Source organism: Salmo salar, chromosome ssa29, assembly GCF_905237065.1.
Source record: "Salmo salar chromosome ssa29, Ssal_v3.1, whole genome shotgun sequence".
NCBI lineage: Eukaryota > Metazoa > Chordata > Actinopteri > Salmoniformes > Salmonidae > Salmo > Salmo salar.
Window position 1 is genome coordinate 10,230,001 of NC_059470.1, and position 16,907 is coordinate 10,246,907.

A 16,907-nucleotide genomic window follows, 5' to 3' on the forward strand; every position below is an offset into this window, starting at 1 on the left:
TGTCAATCACCGCATTCTATCAGCAGACTCAACAGCCTTGGTTTCTCAAATGACTGCCTCACCTGGTTCACCAACTACTTCTCAGATAGAGTTCAGTGTGTCAAATCAGAGGGCCTGTTGTCCGGACCTCTGGCAGTCTCTATCGGTGTGCCACAGGGTTCAATTCTAGTGCCATCTCTTTTCTCTGTATACATCAATGATGTCGCTCTTGCTGCTGGTGATTCTCTGATCCATATCTATGCAGACGACACCATTCTGTATACTTCTGGCCCTTCTTTGGACACTGTGTTAACTAACCTCCAGACAAGTTTCAATGCCATACAACTCTCCCTCCGTGGCCTCCAACTGCTCTTAAACGCAAGTAAAACTAAATGCATGCTCTTCAACCGATCGCTGCCCGCACCCGCCCGCCCGTCTAGCATCACTACTCTGGACGGTTCTGACTTATATGTGGACAACTACAAATACCTAGGTGTCTGGTTAGATTGTAAACTCTCCTTCCAGACTCACATTAAGCATCTCCAATCCAAAATGAAATCTAGAATCTGCTTCCTATTTCGCAACAAAGCATCCTTCACTCATGCTGCTAAACATACCCTCGTAAAACTGACTATCCTACCGATCCTTGACTTTGGTGAAGTAATTTACAAAATAGCCTCCAACACTCTACTCAGCAAATTGGATGTAGTCTGTCACAGTGCCATCCGTTTTGTCACCAAAGCCCCATATACTACCCACCACTGCGACCTGTATGCTCTCGTTGGCTGGCCCTCGCTTCATATTCGTCGCCAAACCCACTGGCTCCAGGTCATCTATAAGTCTTTGCTAGGTAAAGCCCCGCCTTATCTCAGCTCACAGGTCACCATAGCAGCACCCACCCGTAGCACGCGCTCCAACAAGTATATTTCACTGGTCATCCCCAAAGCCAACTCATCTTTTGGCCGCCTTTCCTTCCAGTTCTCTGCTGCCAATGACTGGAACGAATTGCAAAAATCACTGAAGCTGGAGTCTTAGCTTTCCCTCACTAACTTTAAGCATCAGCTGTTAGAGCAGCTTACCGATCATTGCACCTGTACACAGCCTATGTGTAAATAGCCCATCCAACTACCTCATCCCCATATTGTTATTTATTTTTTTGCTCCTTTGCACCCCAGTATCTCTACTTGCACATTCATCTTCTGCACATCTATCATTCCAGTGTTTAATTGTTAAATTGTAATTATTTCACCACTATGGCCTATTTATTGCCTTACCTCCCAAATCTTACTACAGTTGCACACACTGTATATAGACTTTTCTATTGTGTTATTGACTGTACGTTTGTTTATCCCATGTGTAACTCTGTGTTGTTTGTGTAGCACTGCTTTGCTTTATCTTGGCCAGGTCCCAGTTGTAAAGTAGAACTGGCATACCTGGTTAAATAAATCAATATATTTGTATTATTTATTTACAATGACGGCCTACCCCGGCCAAACCTGGGCCAATTGTGCACCGCCTTATGGGACTCCTAATCACGGCCGGATGTGATACAGGCTGGAATCAAACCAGGGTCTGTAGTAACACCTCTAGCACTGAAATGCAGTGCCTTATACCGCTGCGCCACTCAGGACCCCTATGGAAACCATGTGTTTGATACCACTCCATTCACTTAATTCTAGCCACCACTGGTCGTTAGCAGATCAGCTAATTGCTAATGCTCTGTTTCGTGTAATACAACATACATTGTTTCCTGCTAGATGCTTTATTCTCATAGCACACCTTGGAAAACCAGTGTGATTCATGTATCTCGCCACAGTAATGCTTCACAGCCGTTGTTTAAAAGCGATTACTGCCATGTGCACTGGTGGCACGCTTTATAAAGTAGACCTTATGCATCTGCTCATATATCCTTGTTTAAGGAGCTGAGCAAACAAGTTTTCTGAAACACCCAAAGTGTTTCTTAAATCTGAATATTTGTGATTTAAGAGAGTGTTGTGAAAACACTTTGTGGGGTTTCAGTGCATGTCAAAGGCTCCATCAAAACACACACACACACAAAATCTCTCATACAATCAAATGATTAAGAAATGCAAATTATTTATAGCCTAAATATTGATTGATGATAATGGCATGTGGAGAATATTTTTGGGGAATTCCACATTAAAAACAATTCAGTGCTTTATTTAGACAGATTAGAAACAGGAGTAGACAGAGGAGGACTGAAAGTGGGACAGGTAGAAGTGGGAATTGAACCCTTGAGGCAGTAAGATGGTACATTTCATTTGAATTTCACAGAAATGTTACACACTGAACCACACAGCCACACTGTATTTTTTTCTGGAGTGAATTGAAATGGGGGGGGGGGGGAAATGTACTTAATAAAAGTGAATGCAAGTAATTTCAATGATTTGTTCATTTCATTTTATTAAAAAAACGTAAGAATAAATCCAATTTAATATGTTGCTCAAAATGTAAGTATATTGTATGAGGATAACCAAAGATTTAAAATTGAGTGATTGAACTCATTGGGAGTCTGTTTTTAATCTCTTTGCACTTCCTATCTTGCATGTGGCTCTGTTTTTAGAGGATGTTGGGTAATTCAAAATTTTTACACAATGTTTGAAGAAAGACAAGTATACTTCTATATTAATATTAAGCAGCTTGTTGCACCATGAGGTGTAATGAATCATGATGAACAGACACCAAAACCCTCAGGAAAATGACATTCAATGATGAGAGTGACCCATTCCCACATTTACAATTTTCGATGGTAGCAGCAAATATAGTATCCTGCAATGCTTCTTGTAAAACCTCTAGTTAATGTTGGTGGAAGGAGCACTGTGCTCAGCAATGCCTGCCAAAATGGGTTAAACTGGCAAATGATCAGATACATAAATCAATTGTAAACATTCAAATACTCCAGAAACACCAAAATAGTATTAAGAAGCTTAGAATGTATCTAATTCTGCACTAAACAGAACTCGAAACACCTAAACAATGTTTTCAACATTTCCCAGTAGGGCTCCCTGTCCCTGGCTAGGTGTTGCACACTTGATTAAGTGGTGTTACAACACACCATGTAATGTTTCAAAACATCTCAGGATAATGTGTTTCAATACTCCAGTAAAGTTAAGGTTTAGTCTCCTTCGTGTTGGTGGCAGCTCAGTTGCCACTAATTTTGGTGTTACAAAGCACATAATGTGAACGGTGCATCCCAGAAATAAGATGTTACAGTGTGTGTGATGGAGAGTGAGTAGTGGTCCTGTCCTCACTCATTTGGAGTGACAGGAGGATGGGGACACCTCTGGCTGGAGCACCAACAATGTGGCCCTCCAGTGGCCCACAGGGAGAGGCACAGAGCCCTCAGGCATTCAAGCCTCCCTCCCTGCTCCAGCCTCTCCAGATCCAGCCCAGCTCATACACACACAAGCGCACACACGCCCACACAATAGGGATGTTAATCGGTTAGCCGCCAAAAATTCATTTGACCTGTCATGCTTATCGGTCTATAGGTCAATTTGCATAATTGTGTGTAATTAAATTGGCGCGTGTGTATTTTCGTTAGTAGTCATGAATTTTATTTATCACACGCTCACAGCAACAGAGCCTAATTTGAGGAATAGAATAGTCTACCACCTGTCAGATATCGCGAGAGCAGCTCCTCAAAAAGTCTGCTTTTGTAAACCCAATCATTGCGCAACAAATAACAATTCTAAATGCAATCGCTTGTTAAAAACTTTGGTGGCCACAATTAAAAAGGAGCTATTTTTATTTATCAATCTCAACTCGTAAAGCGCACATCCCATTCGCCATTCGGCTGCATAGACTATAGCCGGCCTACCGTTGACTATCAGCGCGTCACCCACCACTTTGCAATATGAGCTTGAGGCAGTGTAATTGTTTGAAACCTGAATGTTTTACTTCACTTCAAATAATGAGGCACGTCTTACCTCGCATCAAAGTAGCCTTGCGAAAATCCATCCATAGAAACGTGGAGGCAATTCTTTTATAAAGACTTCCTCATGCCATTTTAACCAGCATTTCTCTCCCGTTCTATTGGTTTTCATATCAACTTTTTTTCTTTGTCCAGAAGCCAAAGGCACAATCCTAGTCATATTAGCAACCCATCATTGTAGTTGCTAAATTTCTGACTGAGATTTTCATCTCTGTGAAATATGGAACTGCGCAGTTTAGAACCGTTTTCCGCGAATTGCATTTGGGCAAATGTTTGAAAATGACGTTTTATTAGCTGCTTCATTACAGAAATTGCATGTTCAACAATAGACTATAGCCTTTTAACTGTAAGATGTTAGCCTTGCCATTGTTGCATGTTTCAATTAAGCTCTTAATGAAAAATGTTTGGTCCTTGTATGCATGCATAGTATCAGAGAGGAAGAGGGCGAAGCGAGAGGTTTCACTGTGCTTATTTTGGGCCTAAGCTTGTCGCCTGCCTTCCCGCCTTGGGACGACTCCAATTTTTAGGGCGGAAACATAAGCATCTCGTCATTATATACAGAGCTCTGATAGTATTTTCTGTTGGTCACATCATTTTATTGTTTTGAATCTTTTTTTACCATTTGTTGACCGGTTAATGAGGGTCAGTTTTTTTCGGCCGCAAAATTTACCAAAACTTGCATTTTTTAACACACATAGTATTGTTTAACTAACCTTGTGGGGACACACAATTGATTCCCGTTCAAAATCCTAATTTCTCCTAACCGCTTACCTTAACCCAAACCCTAACCTTAACCCTCACCCTAACCTTAACCCCAAAACCTAACCTTAACCATAAACCTAACCTAACTCCTAAACATAGGCAGGTAGCCTAGTGGGGTGGCTGGTAGCCTAGTGATTAGAGTGTTGGACCAGTAACCGAACGGTTGCTAGATTGAATCCCAGAGCTGACAAGGTACAAATCTGTCGTTCTGCCCCTGAAGAAGACAGTTAATCCACTGTTCTTAGGCCATCATTGTAAATAATAATTTGTTCTTAACTGATTTGCCTAGTTAAATAAGCGTTAAGAATTTTTTTTTTAACACTAATTCTAACCTTAACCCTAAACCCCTTAGAAATATACTTTTTCCTTGTGGTGACCGACAAAATGTCCCCAGTTAGTCTAAATGTTGTTTGTTTACTATGTCCACACACACAAACATGTCTACACGCACACACACATAGGCCTTTAGTGTGAGGCAGGCAGCAGGGGACTGTCAGCCAGAGTGACATCTACAAAAAGCCCAACCAGACTGCAGCATACAGGAAGACAACGGGAAAGCACTCAGGCGCCTGTGTGAGTGTATGTGTGTGTGCGTGTGCGCGTGCACTGTAAAACAAAAAGTATACGTTGATTCAATGTACAATAGTAAGGCAACCATCTGCAATAGGATTGGTACTTTGCTCAACAAAATAGCATTGAAGTTGATTCAACGTAAAATTCAAATCAAATACAATAGCTGTAGACTTTACCGTGAAATGCTTACTTACAAGCCCTTAACCAACAATGCAGTTCAAGAAAGAGAGTTAATAAAATATTTACTAAATAAACTAAAGTTTAAAAAAAAATCTAATCAATCAAAAAGTAACACAGGAAACGTACATAACCCTAACGAGGCTATATACAGGGGGTAACGGTACCGAGTCAATGTGCAGGTTAGCCGAGGTAATTTGTAAAGTGACTATGCATAGATAACAAATAGCGAGTAGCAGCAGGGTAAAAACAAAGAGGGGGGCGGGGTGGTCAATGTAAATAGTCCGGGTGGCCATTTGATTAGTTGTTCAGCAGTCTTATGGCTTGGGGGTAAAGCTGTTAACTTACCTGGGCTAGGTGGGACGCAAGCGTCCCACCTAGTCAACAGCCAGTGGAATCGCGTGGTGCGAAATACAAATACCTCAAAAATGCTATAACTTCAATTTCTCAAACATATGACTATTTTACACCATTTTAAAGACAAGACTCTCGTTAATCTAACCACATTGTCCGATTTCAAAAAGGCTTTACAGCGAAAGAAAAACATTTGATTATGTCAGGAGAGTACCCTGCAGAAAATAATCACACAGCCATTTTCAAAGCAAGCATATATGTCACAAAAACCAAAACCACAGCTAAATGCAGCACTAACCTTTGATGATCTTCATCAGATGACACTCCTAGGACATTATGTTATACAATACATGCATGTTTTGTTCAATCAAGTTCATATTTATATCAAAAACCAGATTTTTACATTAGCATGTGATGTTCAGAATTAGCATACCCACCGCAAACTTCCGGTGAATTTACTAAATTACTCATGATTAACGTTCACAAAATATATAACAATTATTTTAAGAATTATAGATACAGAACTCTTTTCTGCAATCGCGGTGTCAGATTTTAAAATAGCTTTTCGACAAAAGCACATTTTGCAATATTCTGAGTACATAGCCCGGCCATCACGGCTAGCTAATTTCACACCCACCAAGTTTGGCCCTCACCAAACTCAGATTTACTATAAGAAAAATTGGATTACCTTTGCTGTTCTTCGTCAGAATGCACTCCCAGGACTTCTACTTCAACAACAAATGTTGTTTTGGTTCCAAATAATCCATAGTTATATCCAAATAGCTCCGTTTTGTTCGTGCGTTCAAGTCACTATCCGAAGGGTGATGCGCCAGTGCATTTCGTGACAAAACATTTCAAAATATTCCATTACCGTACTTCGAAGCATGTCAAACGCTGTTTAAAATCCATTTTTATGCTATTTTTCTCGTAAAATAGCGATAATATTCCAACCGGGCGACGTTGTATTCATTCAAAGGCTGAAATAAAAAAAAATAGAATTCTCATGAACGCGCATCTCCAGGGTCACTGTTCCCAGCCTGACCACTAACAAATACTCCTGCTGTTCTTCGCCCAGAGACAGGAGACACGTCATTCCAGTTTCTGGCACCTTCTGAGAGCCAATGGAAGCCTTAGAAAATGTCACGTTACAGCAGAGATGCTGTATTTTCGATAGAGATGCAACAGAAGGATAACAAATTGTCAGACAGGGCACTTCCTGTATGGAATCTTCTCAGGTTTTGGCCTGCCATATGAGTTCTGTTATACTCACAGACACCATTCAAACAGTTTTAGAAACTTTAGGGTGTTTTCTATCCAAATCTACTAATTATATGCATATTCTCGTTTCTGGGCAAGAGTAGTAACCAGTTTAAATCGGGTACGTTTTTTATCCGGCCGTGCAAATACTGCCCCCTAGCCCCAACAGGTTTTAAGGAGCCTTTTGGTCCTAGACTTGGTGCTCCAGTACCTCTTGCCGTGCGGTAGCAGAGAGAACAGTCTATGACATGGGTGACTGGAGTCTTTGACAATTTTTTGGGCCTTCCTCTGACACCACCTAGTATAAAGGTCCTGGATGTCAGGAAGCTTGGCCCCCAGTGATGTACTGGGCCGTACGCACTACCCTGCCAGGTCTCTGACCTCATCCCTATAGGCTGTCTCATCATTGCCGGTGATCAGACCTACCACTGTTGTGTCGTCAGCAAACTTATTGATGGTGTTGGAGTCGTGCTTGGGTTAAGTGCCTTGCTCAAAAGCACATTGACAGACTGAGTGGCCAAATTGTAAGGCAACAACTGCAATATTATTGTGAGTTTGCTCAACCTTTTGGCTTACAGCTGAACCCATATTGTCAAGTTGAATTGTGTGTTCACTCAACTTGAGTGAACCTACAATTGAACCTGAACATTTATTCTAACTTATTTGGTTATTTCCCAGTGTACATTGCCTTTATAGTGAATTGTAGTTACCACCCATGACTGTATTGGTTAGTGACAGACACATGGTTGTTTTATTCAACAGCTTTCAATCATATAGCCTTCACAAAGTGAGTGTCTAAGTTAGCTTTAAAATGTAACTCTTTATGACAAGGTCTTTCATTGTTGGCTAATGCAGTGGTATGAAACTCCTGGTTTACAGGCCACATCAAGCCTGCAAGTCACATTATGCTGGCTTGCAAAGTGATGTGTAATTGCTATTGAAATCCAGCCAGAGTGGGGATATCCAACAATCTGAACTTTGTAGGAGACATTGAATTTTGAAACTACCTTCAAATCATATTTTTACATTTTAGTAGACGCATGTATCCAGAGCCAGAGCGACTAACAGAAGCAATTAAGGTTAAGTGTCTTGCTCAAGAGCACATTGACAGATCATTTTGGAGATTTGAAACAGCAACCTTTTGGTAACTAGCCCAGCACTCTTAACCGCTAGGCTACCTGTCACCCTATAAACTGGAGCAGCCATCCCAGTAAGTCCAACTACTAACAGATTGAATTAGTTTAGAAAATTGCATGTTGTTTGTGTAGCGTAAGATAAATCAACCAATCAAAGTACATGCAAAGCGCAGGTATTGAAACAAACAATTAAGAAAATCAACCTGCAATAGTGCATGCTGGGAAATATGATAATGATGGGAGTGGTTTTGAGCAAGCATGAATTTGTTTAAAAGAAATTACAGTGCAAATGCACATGAGTATGTATGCGTATGAGTCACTGAGAGATTGTGGTCACACCATAGCCTTAGACTGAATGACCGAAGGCCCTGAAGGCTCACAGCTCTCTAATAGCTCCTTTCCTATCTATGACATTATATATCTACCACCACACAAGCTCTCTTCCTATCTATCACATTATACTGTACACTGCGTCCACAATTATTAGGCAAGTGAGTATTTTGATCTTATCATTGTTTCTATTCACATTTTCGAACTCCAAACCATATAAACTTGAATGCTTATTGGATTTAATAATTTTCAGGTGATATGTATTTGTGTAATGAGGGAGGGTGTGGCGAACGTGAATTACACCTTATATCAAGGTGTGCATAATTATTAGGCAGCCTCATTACCTCAGGTAAAATGGGCCAAAAAAGAAATTTAACTGACACTAAAAAGCCAGAAATTTAAAATGCCTTTCAGACGGATGCGACACTCTTTAAATAGCTAAACTATTGAGGTGTGACCACCGGACATTCAAACATTTTGTTGCGAATAGTCAACTGGGGCGCAAAAAACGTAAGGGGAAGAAAAGGCGCAAATGAACTGCAAAAGACTTGAGAAGAATTAAACGTCAAACTACCAGGAACCCATTATCCTCCAGTGCCACCATATTCCAGAACTGCAACCTACCTGGAGTGTTCAGAAGTACAAGGTGTCAAGTGCTCAGAGACATGGCCAAGGTCAAGAAGACTGAAACAAGACCACCACTGAATAAGATTCACAAGTTGAAGCGTCAAGATTGGGCAAAGAAATACCTGAAGACAGATTTTTCAAAGGTTTTATGGACAGTTGAAATGAAAGTGACTCTTGATGGACCAAATGGATGGGCCCATGGCTGGATCAGTAATGGACACAGGGCACCACTTTGAGTCAGGTGCCAGCAAGGTGAAGGAGGGGTACTGGTATGGGCTGCTATCATTGAGGATGAGGTAGTTGGACCTTTTCGGGTTAAAGATGGACTGAAACTCAACTCCCAAACCTACTGACAGTTTCTGGAAGATTCTTTCGTCAAACAGTGGTACAGGAAGAAGTCCTCAGCATTCTAGAAGGCCATGCTCTTTATGCAGGACAATGCAACATCACATGTATCCAAGTACTCCACTGCTTGGCTAGCCAGCAAGGGCCTCAAAGATGCCTGAATAATGACCTGGCCCCCTTCCTGACCTGACTTAAATCCTATTGAGAACTTGTGGGCCCTTCTCAAACGTGAGATTTACAGTGATGGAAGACAATACACCTTTTTGAACAGCATTTGGGAGGCTGTGGTTGCTGCTTCAGCGAAAATTGATCGTGAACAGATCAAGAAACTGACAGACTCCATGGATGGAAGGCTCATGGCAGTTATTGAAAATAAGGGTGGCTATATTGGTCACTGAATATTTTTGAAAGGCCAAAAATGTTATATAATTGTCATTTGGTGTTACTTATCTGTTACACTTACTCTAAAAATTGAGAATAAACAAGTGAGTTGAGAGAAATTATTTTTGTAATTTAGTTGCCTAATAATTCTGCACACTAATAGTTGCCTAATAATTCTGCACACTTATATATTTCCCTGAGAAAGACAAAACTCAATTTTCCTTTGTTAAACATTCAGGTTTGAGGTTCAATAACATTTTGGATTGACTGAGAGCATTGTGTTTGTTCAACAATAAAATGAATCCCGGGGATTACAATTTGCCTAATAATTGTGCACGCAGTGTATATCTACCACACATGTTCTGCAGCCCTCTCCCGCCAATCACCTGCGTCCCATCCAACATGTTGTCTCAAGCACCCAGTCAGTCTTCCTCCCTCCTCTCCTTCATATCCTGCTAAACCCCCGGTCACAATTCACCCAGGTACCCTACATCTCCCATACTCCCTCTTTTCTCCTTCCATGCAAATCTATTAGGCTAGAAGATTAAAAGTCCACCTTGGACACTTTTGGTTTCTGTGGAGTCTTGTAGGGGACTATGAAGACAATACAACCACTACACACACTTTCCCTTAGTTTAGTTCCCCAATGTTGTGACACTTATTTAGACAAGTTGTGAGTCTTCCCTCCTGTAGACATGGAGAGACACACACACTTCCTATGTGTTTTGCCAACACACCCCTATAGCACTGCACTTGGATGGCCCATGAACTTTCACCCCACAAATTTCCTCCCCTCTGCACTAAGTACTTTTTCTGATTGTTTTGTACATTTCTTTGTGTCTTTTGGATTCCTCAAAATCCCTTAATATACTTTAAACCTCTGGTGAGGTGTGGGGCTTCATGCTAGCGTAGGTCTCTCTAACCTGTGTTTCCCGTTTCCTGTATGTGTGTGTCTGTTGCCCCCTGCAGGTGAGCGAGGTGGAGGTAAACGGGCAGATCGAGGCAGTGTGCGAGTCCGTCTTCAGTGAGATGGAGTCCCAGGCGGTGGATGCCCTGGACCTCCCCATGTCGGGCTGTTTCCGTATGCGAAGTCATAGCTACGTCCGTGCCATCGAGAAGGGTTCTTGCTCCCAAGATGAGGAGGGCATGGTGGGGGGCAACATGAGGGCTATCCCACCCCCCCGCACGACCACCACTGTTAGGACCATCCAGAGCAGCACAGGTCAGTCACATGCATGCACACACTCACTCACACTGTACACACACACAAACACACACAGTACACACACAAACTATGGGCCATAGCAATACAACAAAACTTTAGCTACCTAGCAGTACAACCCAGACTCTAGGTACAACACTTGCAGTATTTGTCCATAGTTGCACATGAAATGTTTAATGTACAGTGCGGTCTGGAATGATTGGATCCCTTAATATAGATGAGCAAAAAAAAGAGTACATAATTGTATAATTTGATACTAATACAATTGCTCATGTATTATACATAGACATCTATATAATGCATTATGCATGTACTATTGCACTGCTAATGTAAAGGGACATCAATTGGATTAGCGTTGCATGTGTAAATACACTGACAGCTTAGTCCATACAGTACAGTACTTCTTTTATACTGTAGACATCTCAGCGGTGGGCAGAGGAGTTGAGATTGCAAAGGGCTCACGCACACACACACACACACACACACACACACACACACACACACACACACACACACACACACACACACACACACACACACACACACACACACACACACACACACACACACACACACACCCCAGAGCCTCAGAACATCTCCTTATAAATATTAGATCCCCTCTGTACAGAACTGTGTCTGTATCTCTATACTGGGCCTACCTTTAAGAGATTGTTCCTGCTGATCGAAGTCTGTATGTGGCCCTGATTTTAGCGCTCTGCCTCTCGTCCAGTATAGCATTGAACTAGAACATTAGTGCATGGGCTGCATGCAGTATTGATGTTGAGTGGTGTTGGCATTCCGAATTTACTTTGTCTATTTTTTCCTCTAAAATTCACCATCTTGCATTGTAGCCATGCAGAGTCAGAGCCTGAGCGCATTAATCTCTCTCTCCCCCTCCCACACTTCTCTTCCCTCTCTCTTTCCCTCTCCATCTCCCCTCTCTCTCTCGCTCTCTTTCTTTAATTATCCCGATTAAAAGGCAGTTCTTTCTTCCACCCAGCCAACGAGGTTACAGTCAGCTAATTAAAACCATTTAGCGCAAATTGTAAGGATGGCAAAACCTGTTCAGTCAAGTTAAAGGCAATCCTCGTGATTCAGAGCAAACATTCATTTAGTGCCATTTAAAATTCTGCTCCGTTGATTCCCTTTTCCCTCCCAAGGCAGCGGAGGATAACAATGTATTTTACTAAGTCAGTGGGAAGAGTATGAGGTAAGGTCATCCGGAGATTCGCCACATGTTTATTTAAAATAAACACACAATTATAAGGTGGTGAAGGCTGGAGGAGGAATTTGATGTTTGCGTTTCTTGTTTGGGTAATATTGATCTCTGTGAGGAGAGATTTGTGATAGATAGCAGCACCTCCCGGACTCTAGTAGGTTACATCCCAAATGGCACCCTATTCCCAGCATTTAGGATGCATCCCAAATGGTACCCTATTCCCTGCATAGTGCAATACTTGGGCCCTGCACTATATAGGGAATAAGGTGCCATTCGGAACACAGAGCTCTAGTAACAGAGGAAGAGGAGGCGAGAGGGACATCATTCATCACATCAAGTGCTATTGGCATGAACTCTACTGCTGGCGGGCCAGACGTCTGGGCTGGTCTGGTCTGGGAGCAGGAGACAGATAAAACATGATCATGTTTTGTCATGCAGACACAAACACACACACACACACACGCACATTTGTGTGCGCACACACAGACACACACATTATTTAGTTTCAGTTTTAGTGTTAGTGTTAGGGACAGAGGCTAGGAGCCATTGGGGTTGTATAGTTTTGTGTGTTTTTGGGGATGTCACTTCTTGCAACTGGAGGGCAATAATACATAAGGTGATGGGCCGGGTCATAGGTTAGCTTAGGTTTAAGTCAACCTTAGTGTGATTTAAAAGGAATAACATCAAGACTGGTTAAAAAAATATGGTGGAAGGAATCTCTCGTCCATGTCTACACAAATTCAATGCTTTTTAACTTTAGTAGTACGTAAGAAGAATTAAGATAGCTGCCCAGATGATTTTTTCCCCCTGATAGCTAGTGATAGCGATGAACAAGCTAGGCATAATCTGAAACATCGCCATCTCCAAGCTGCGTTTACCTGCCAGATTCAACAGCTTGAAAATCCCAACAGCTTGAAAAAAAACAGCTTGACAACCCCAATAGCTTGAAAACTAAAACGAAACATAATACATTAAGGGTTTCATTGTATTTGAGTTCGTTTTGGAGTCAAAGATAATAGTTTCGGTACAGTTTTAGTTTGTTAATAAAAAAATGTCATGATTATTTTTATTTTTATTTTCAGTTTTCTATAATAACTTTGCTTCACACCCACACACAAGCATCCACCAACACACACCCCCCCCCACACACACACCCACACACAAGCATCCACCAACACCCCACACACACACACACACGCACGCACACAGACAGACAGACAGACAGACAGACAGACAGACAGACAGACAGACAGACAGACAGACAGACAGACAGACAGACAGACAGACAGACAGACAGACAGACAGACAGACAGACAGACAGACAGACAGACAGACAGACAGACACACACCTCTGCCCTGCATCATAGGAGCTGCCTGGAAGTCGATCAATATTCATTTGCTGAGGATGTAAAGGCAACACCCTCCTGCCCCAGACAAACCGACAGACAGCATGTAGTTGGTAGCTGGGGCTGAGGGATGACTGGCGGAAGCAGCAACAGCTGTTGGCCATTTAATTCACATCAATTTAGGCGACCCAGATTGAGTCATGTGATCATGTGATCATGTGACAACTGGAACTATATGGTGAGCCTGGAGCGCTTCGTTAAAAAGCGGTGTAGTTTGTTATCGACGAGAGCCTTTGGTTGTAGCAGTGCTCGGTGCTTTGATTGGGTTTGATTGGTTCTGTGATGGTAAACTTTGATTTGACTGGCTGTGTGTCTCAGTCTGATAGACCCCTGGCCTTAATTCACTGCAGGGCATTCTGGGTCGATCTAAGTTGAACACGTCTCCATAGAGAGAAGAAAGGAAGAAGAGAGAGAGAGGGAGACTGAGACTGAGAGAAAGCGAGGAGAGAGGTAGAGGGTGTGGTGTCAGTCATAACATTATTAAGCACTAAAAAGCCAGGCGCAGTAGGGGATTGGCCCAGATTACTGTCATGGTGCTGGCACTTTGTAATTCATCACGTCCTCACTTCTCCCCTACTAAATCCTTGCTCACGTTAAATAATTGTCTACTTCTTTTTCCTCCTTTCTCACTCTGCCTTCACAGACGCATGCACACAGCCAGGTGGGCAGGGCACGCACGTATGCACTAACACACACACACACACAACACACACACACACACACACACACACACACACACAGGTTGCAGAGGGTGCCATGGTGTGAAGCAGCCTGCATGCAGCTCCTGCAGGTTCAGAGATAAGATACATATATGTAGCAGACTAAACTACCCACTGAATGACATGAACGCTAAATGGTGTTCAGAAAGAACCTGGCATGTGACAGTGCTGCTGTCAGAATTTGTCCTTCAGGCAGTAGAATACATAATAGATGGAAACAATGATGTACAGTATTGTAGTGAACGGCGATAGCCAACCCCCCTTGTGGGGTTCAAACACCAGATCGTAGGCAAACTTGCTAACCACTGCTCCAACCGGGTTAATCCATTTTTGGGGAGATGGTAACCAGTCTACCAAGGCAAAGGGTTGCCGCAGGATGTTGTGTATAACTCATGAAAATGTATTCCAAAGCCAGGAGTCTGTTCTGTTTCCACCAAAGATGCCAGTTAGAAGGGCAGCAGCGTAGTTGATATCACTGGTTGTGCCGCAAATGCCACCATATTCCCTATACACCGTGCGCTACTCCAGAGACCTACGGGCCCTGGTCGAAAGTAGTGCACTATAAAGGAAATAGGGTGCCATGTGGGATGATGTATCTCACAGTAAGTACGAGTTAGGTAGATTCACGCTGACAACCAAAGGTAGTGGGTCTCTCTGAACGAGACGTACCGCAGTGTCACCCCAGCAGACACTAGGCGTGTCCCAAAAGGCACCCTATTCTCTAGATAGTTCACTACTTTTGAGCAGAGCTCTATAGGATTCCCTGTGGGCCCCGGTCAAAAGTAGTGCTCTATACAGGGATTAGAGTGCCATTTTGGGACGCAGAAGTGTTTAGCTCTGTATCACTCACTGGGCTCAGGTTGGCTTTGCTCTCAATGTCATTCTGTTGAATTACAGGATTAGGTAGTAGGACAGTCTTTCTCACTCACTCAGTCTTATAGACAGAAGCACACAGAGAGGCTCATGTCGGGACAAAATAGTATTTATTGCACACTCTCTATATCTATCTATCTCTATATCTATCTATCTATCTATCTATCTATCTATCTATATCTATCTATCTCGCTCATCCTGAGTGCTGTGAGCAGACAGTAATGTTGTTTTTGGAGGGTTATAGAAGGGGAAAAGCACCCAAATATGCTTTTTGCAGTAAATATCAGTTCATACAACACCACTGAGCAGTCAGTCAAGTTTTGACTGTGCCATGATGATAAAACCTGCAGACTAAGGCTCGGCCACACAGAGACTCATGAAAAAGGAGGAAATAGTATATGCATTCATATATATATATTTATTTTCTTATCCGTCAAATCACACAATTTACATTAAAAGACGGACAATTTGTGCATGGACAGTTCACGCCTCCATCAACGGATGACTCACGTTAAAAAAAACATTGGCTCACACAAAATATCTGTCATCATACAGACATTATGGAACATGCGTTCTTCTTCCCACCCTCTTTCTCCCCTGAGAGTGTTCCAGAGAGAAGCCATCCCAAAGAAGCAAGAGAAGCAGACATGCAATAAAAACATCTCACACACAAACACACTCACGAACACAAAACACACCGACTCACGGACAGGTGGAGCACAAAGCATCGACATTTCACAAGTTAGCTGCTCTATTCCCTTTATAGTGCACTACTTTTGACCAGGGCCGGTCAAAAAGAATGCACTCTGAAGGGAATAGGGTGCCATTTGGGACGCAAACAGGGTGAGTGAAAAAGTTTGGCACGGTGGTGAATATTGCGTGTCGTCTGTCAAGGAGGGAAAGAGGAGAAAGAAGCTGTGCAGTACCAGAAGGGCATTTTGGTTCAAAGCACACAAAAAAAGTCACATTCTGACCACAAGACGCAGATGCTAATCTATCGTCAAACCCACCTACCACACTGCAATCCTTATGACTATGTATGACCATTTTGACCCCAAAGCAGAAGAAAGGAATTCAAAATAAGGGTGGATCTTTTGATCTATTCTGTTAAAAAAAATGTAGTGTTTAATTGATGCTCTCTCCCACTTCACTTTTCCCTCAGTAATATCAGATACAGTTCCCTGCGTCCCAAACATCAGCCTGTTTCCGATATAGAGCACTGCTTTTCACCAGGGCCAATGGAGTGCTGGTAAAATTGTTTGCGTAATATAGCAAAAAGGGTGCCATTTGGGACACAGGTCTGGCCTGGGATAGGAATGTTGGTCATGGCATCAGCTCCTTGGGATTGGTTTAATAAAGCTGTGGTGATTCTTCTCTTAAATCTGCGGAAAAAATCCATACCAGTCTGGTAATGTGAGGATTTAAACCGCCTTAAACCCCCAGTCTCCTTCTACACTGGTCCGCCTCCAGTCAAATCTTACACCACTTACATCCTACATCTGTCTTCACTTATCCTGGCTGCCTCCCAGATCCCAAATCAGTGGTGCACTATGTTGGGAATAGGGTGCCATTTGAACCGCAGCCCTGTTCTT

At 42.4% G+C, this 16,907-nt stretch overlaps 1 protein-coding gene across 1 annotated transcript in view; it reads left to right on the top strand.

Annotated features, from left to right (window-relative positions):
• The window catches only part of LOC123731526 (disks large-associated protein 1), a 204,099-nt gene extending 192,918 nt beyond the window's left edge, over positions 1 to 11,181 (top strand). The window contains exon 6 of the mRNA XM_045710555.1: positions 10,846 to 11,181. Coding sequence (XP_045566511.1) covers positions 10,846 to 11,181 — 336 coding nt within the window. The remainder of the gene's footprint in view (positions 1 to 10,845) is intronic.
• Positions 11,182 to 16,907: the final 5,726 nt, after the last annotated feature.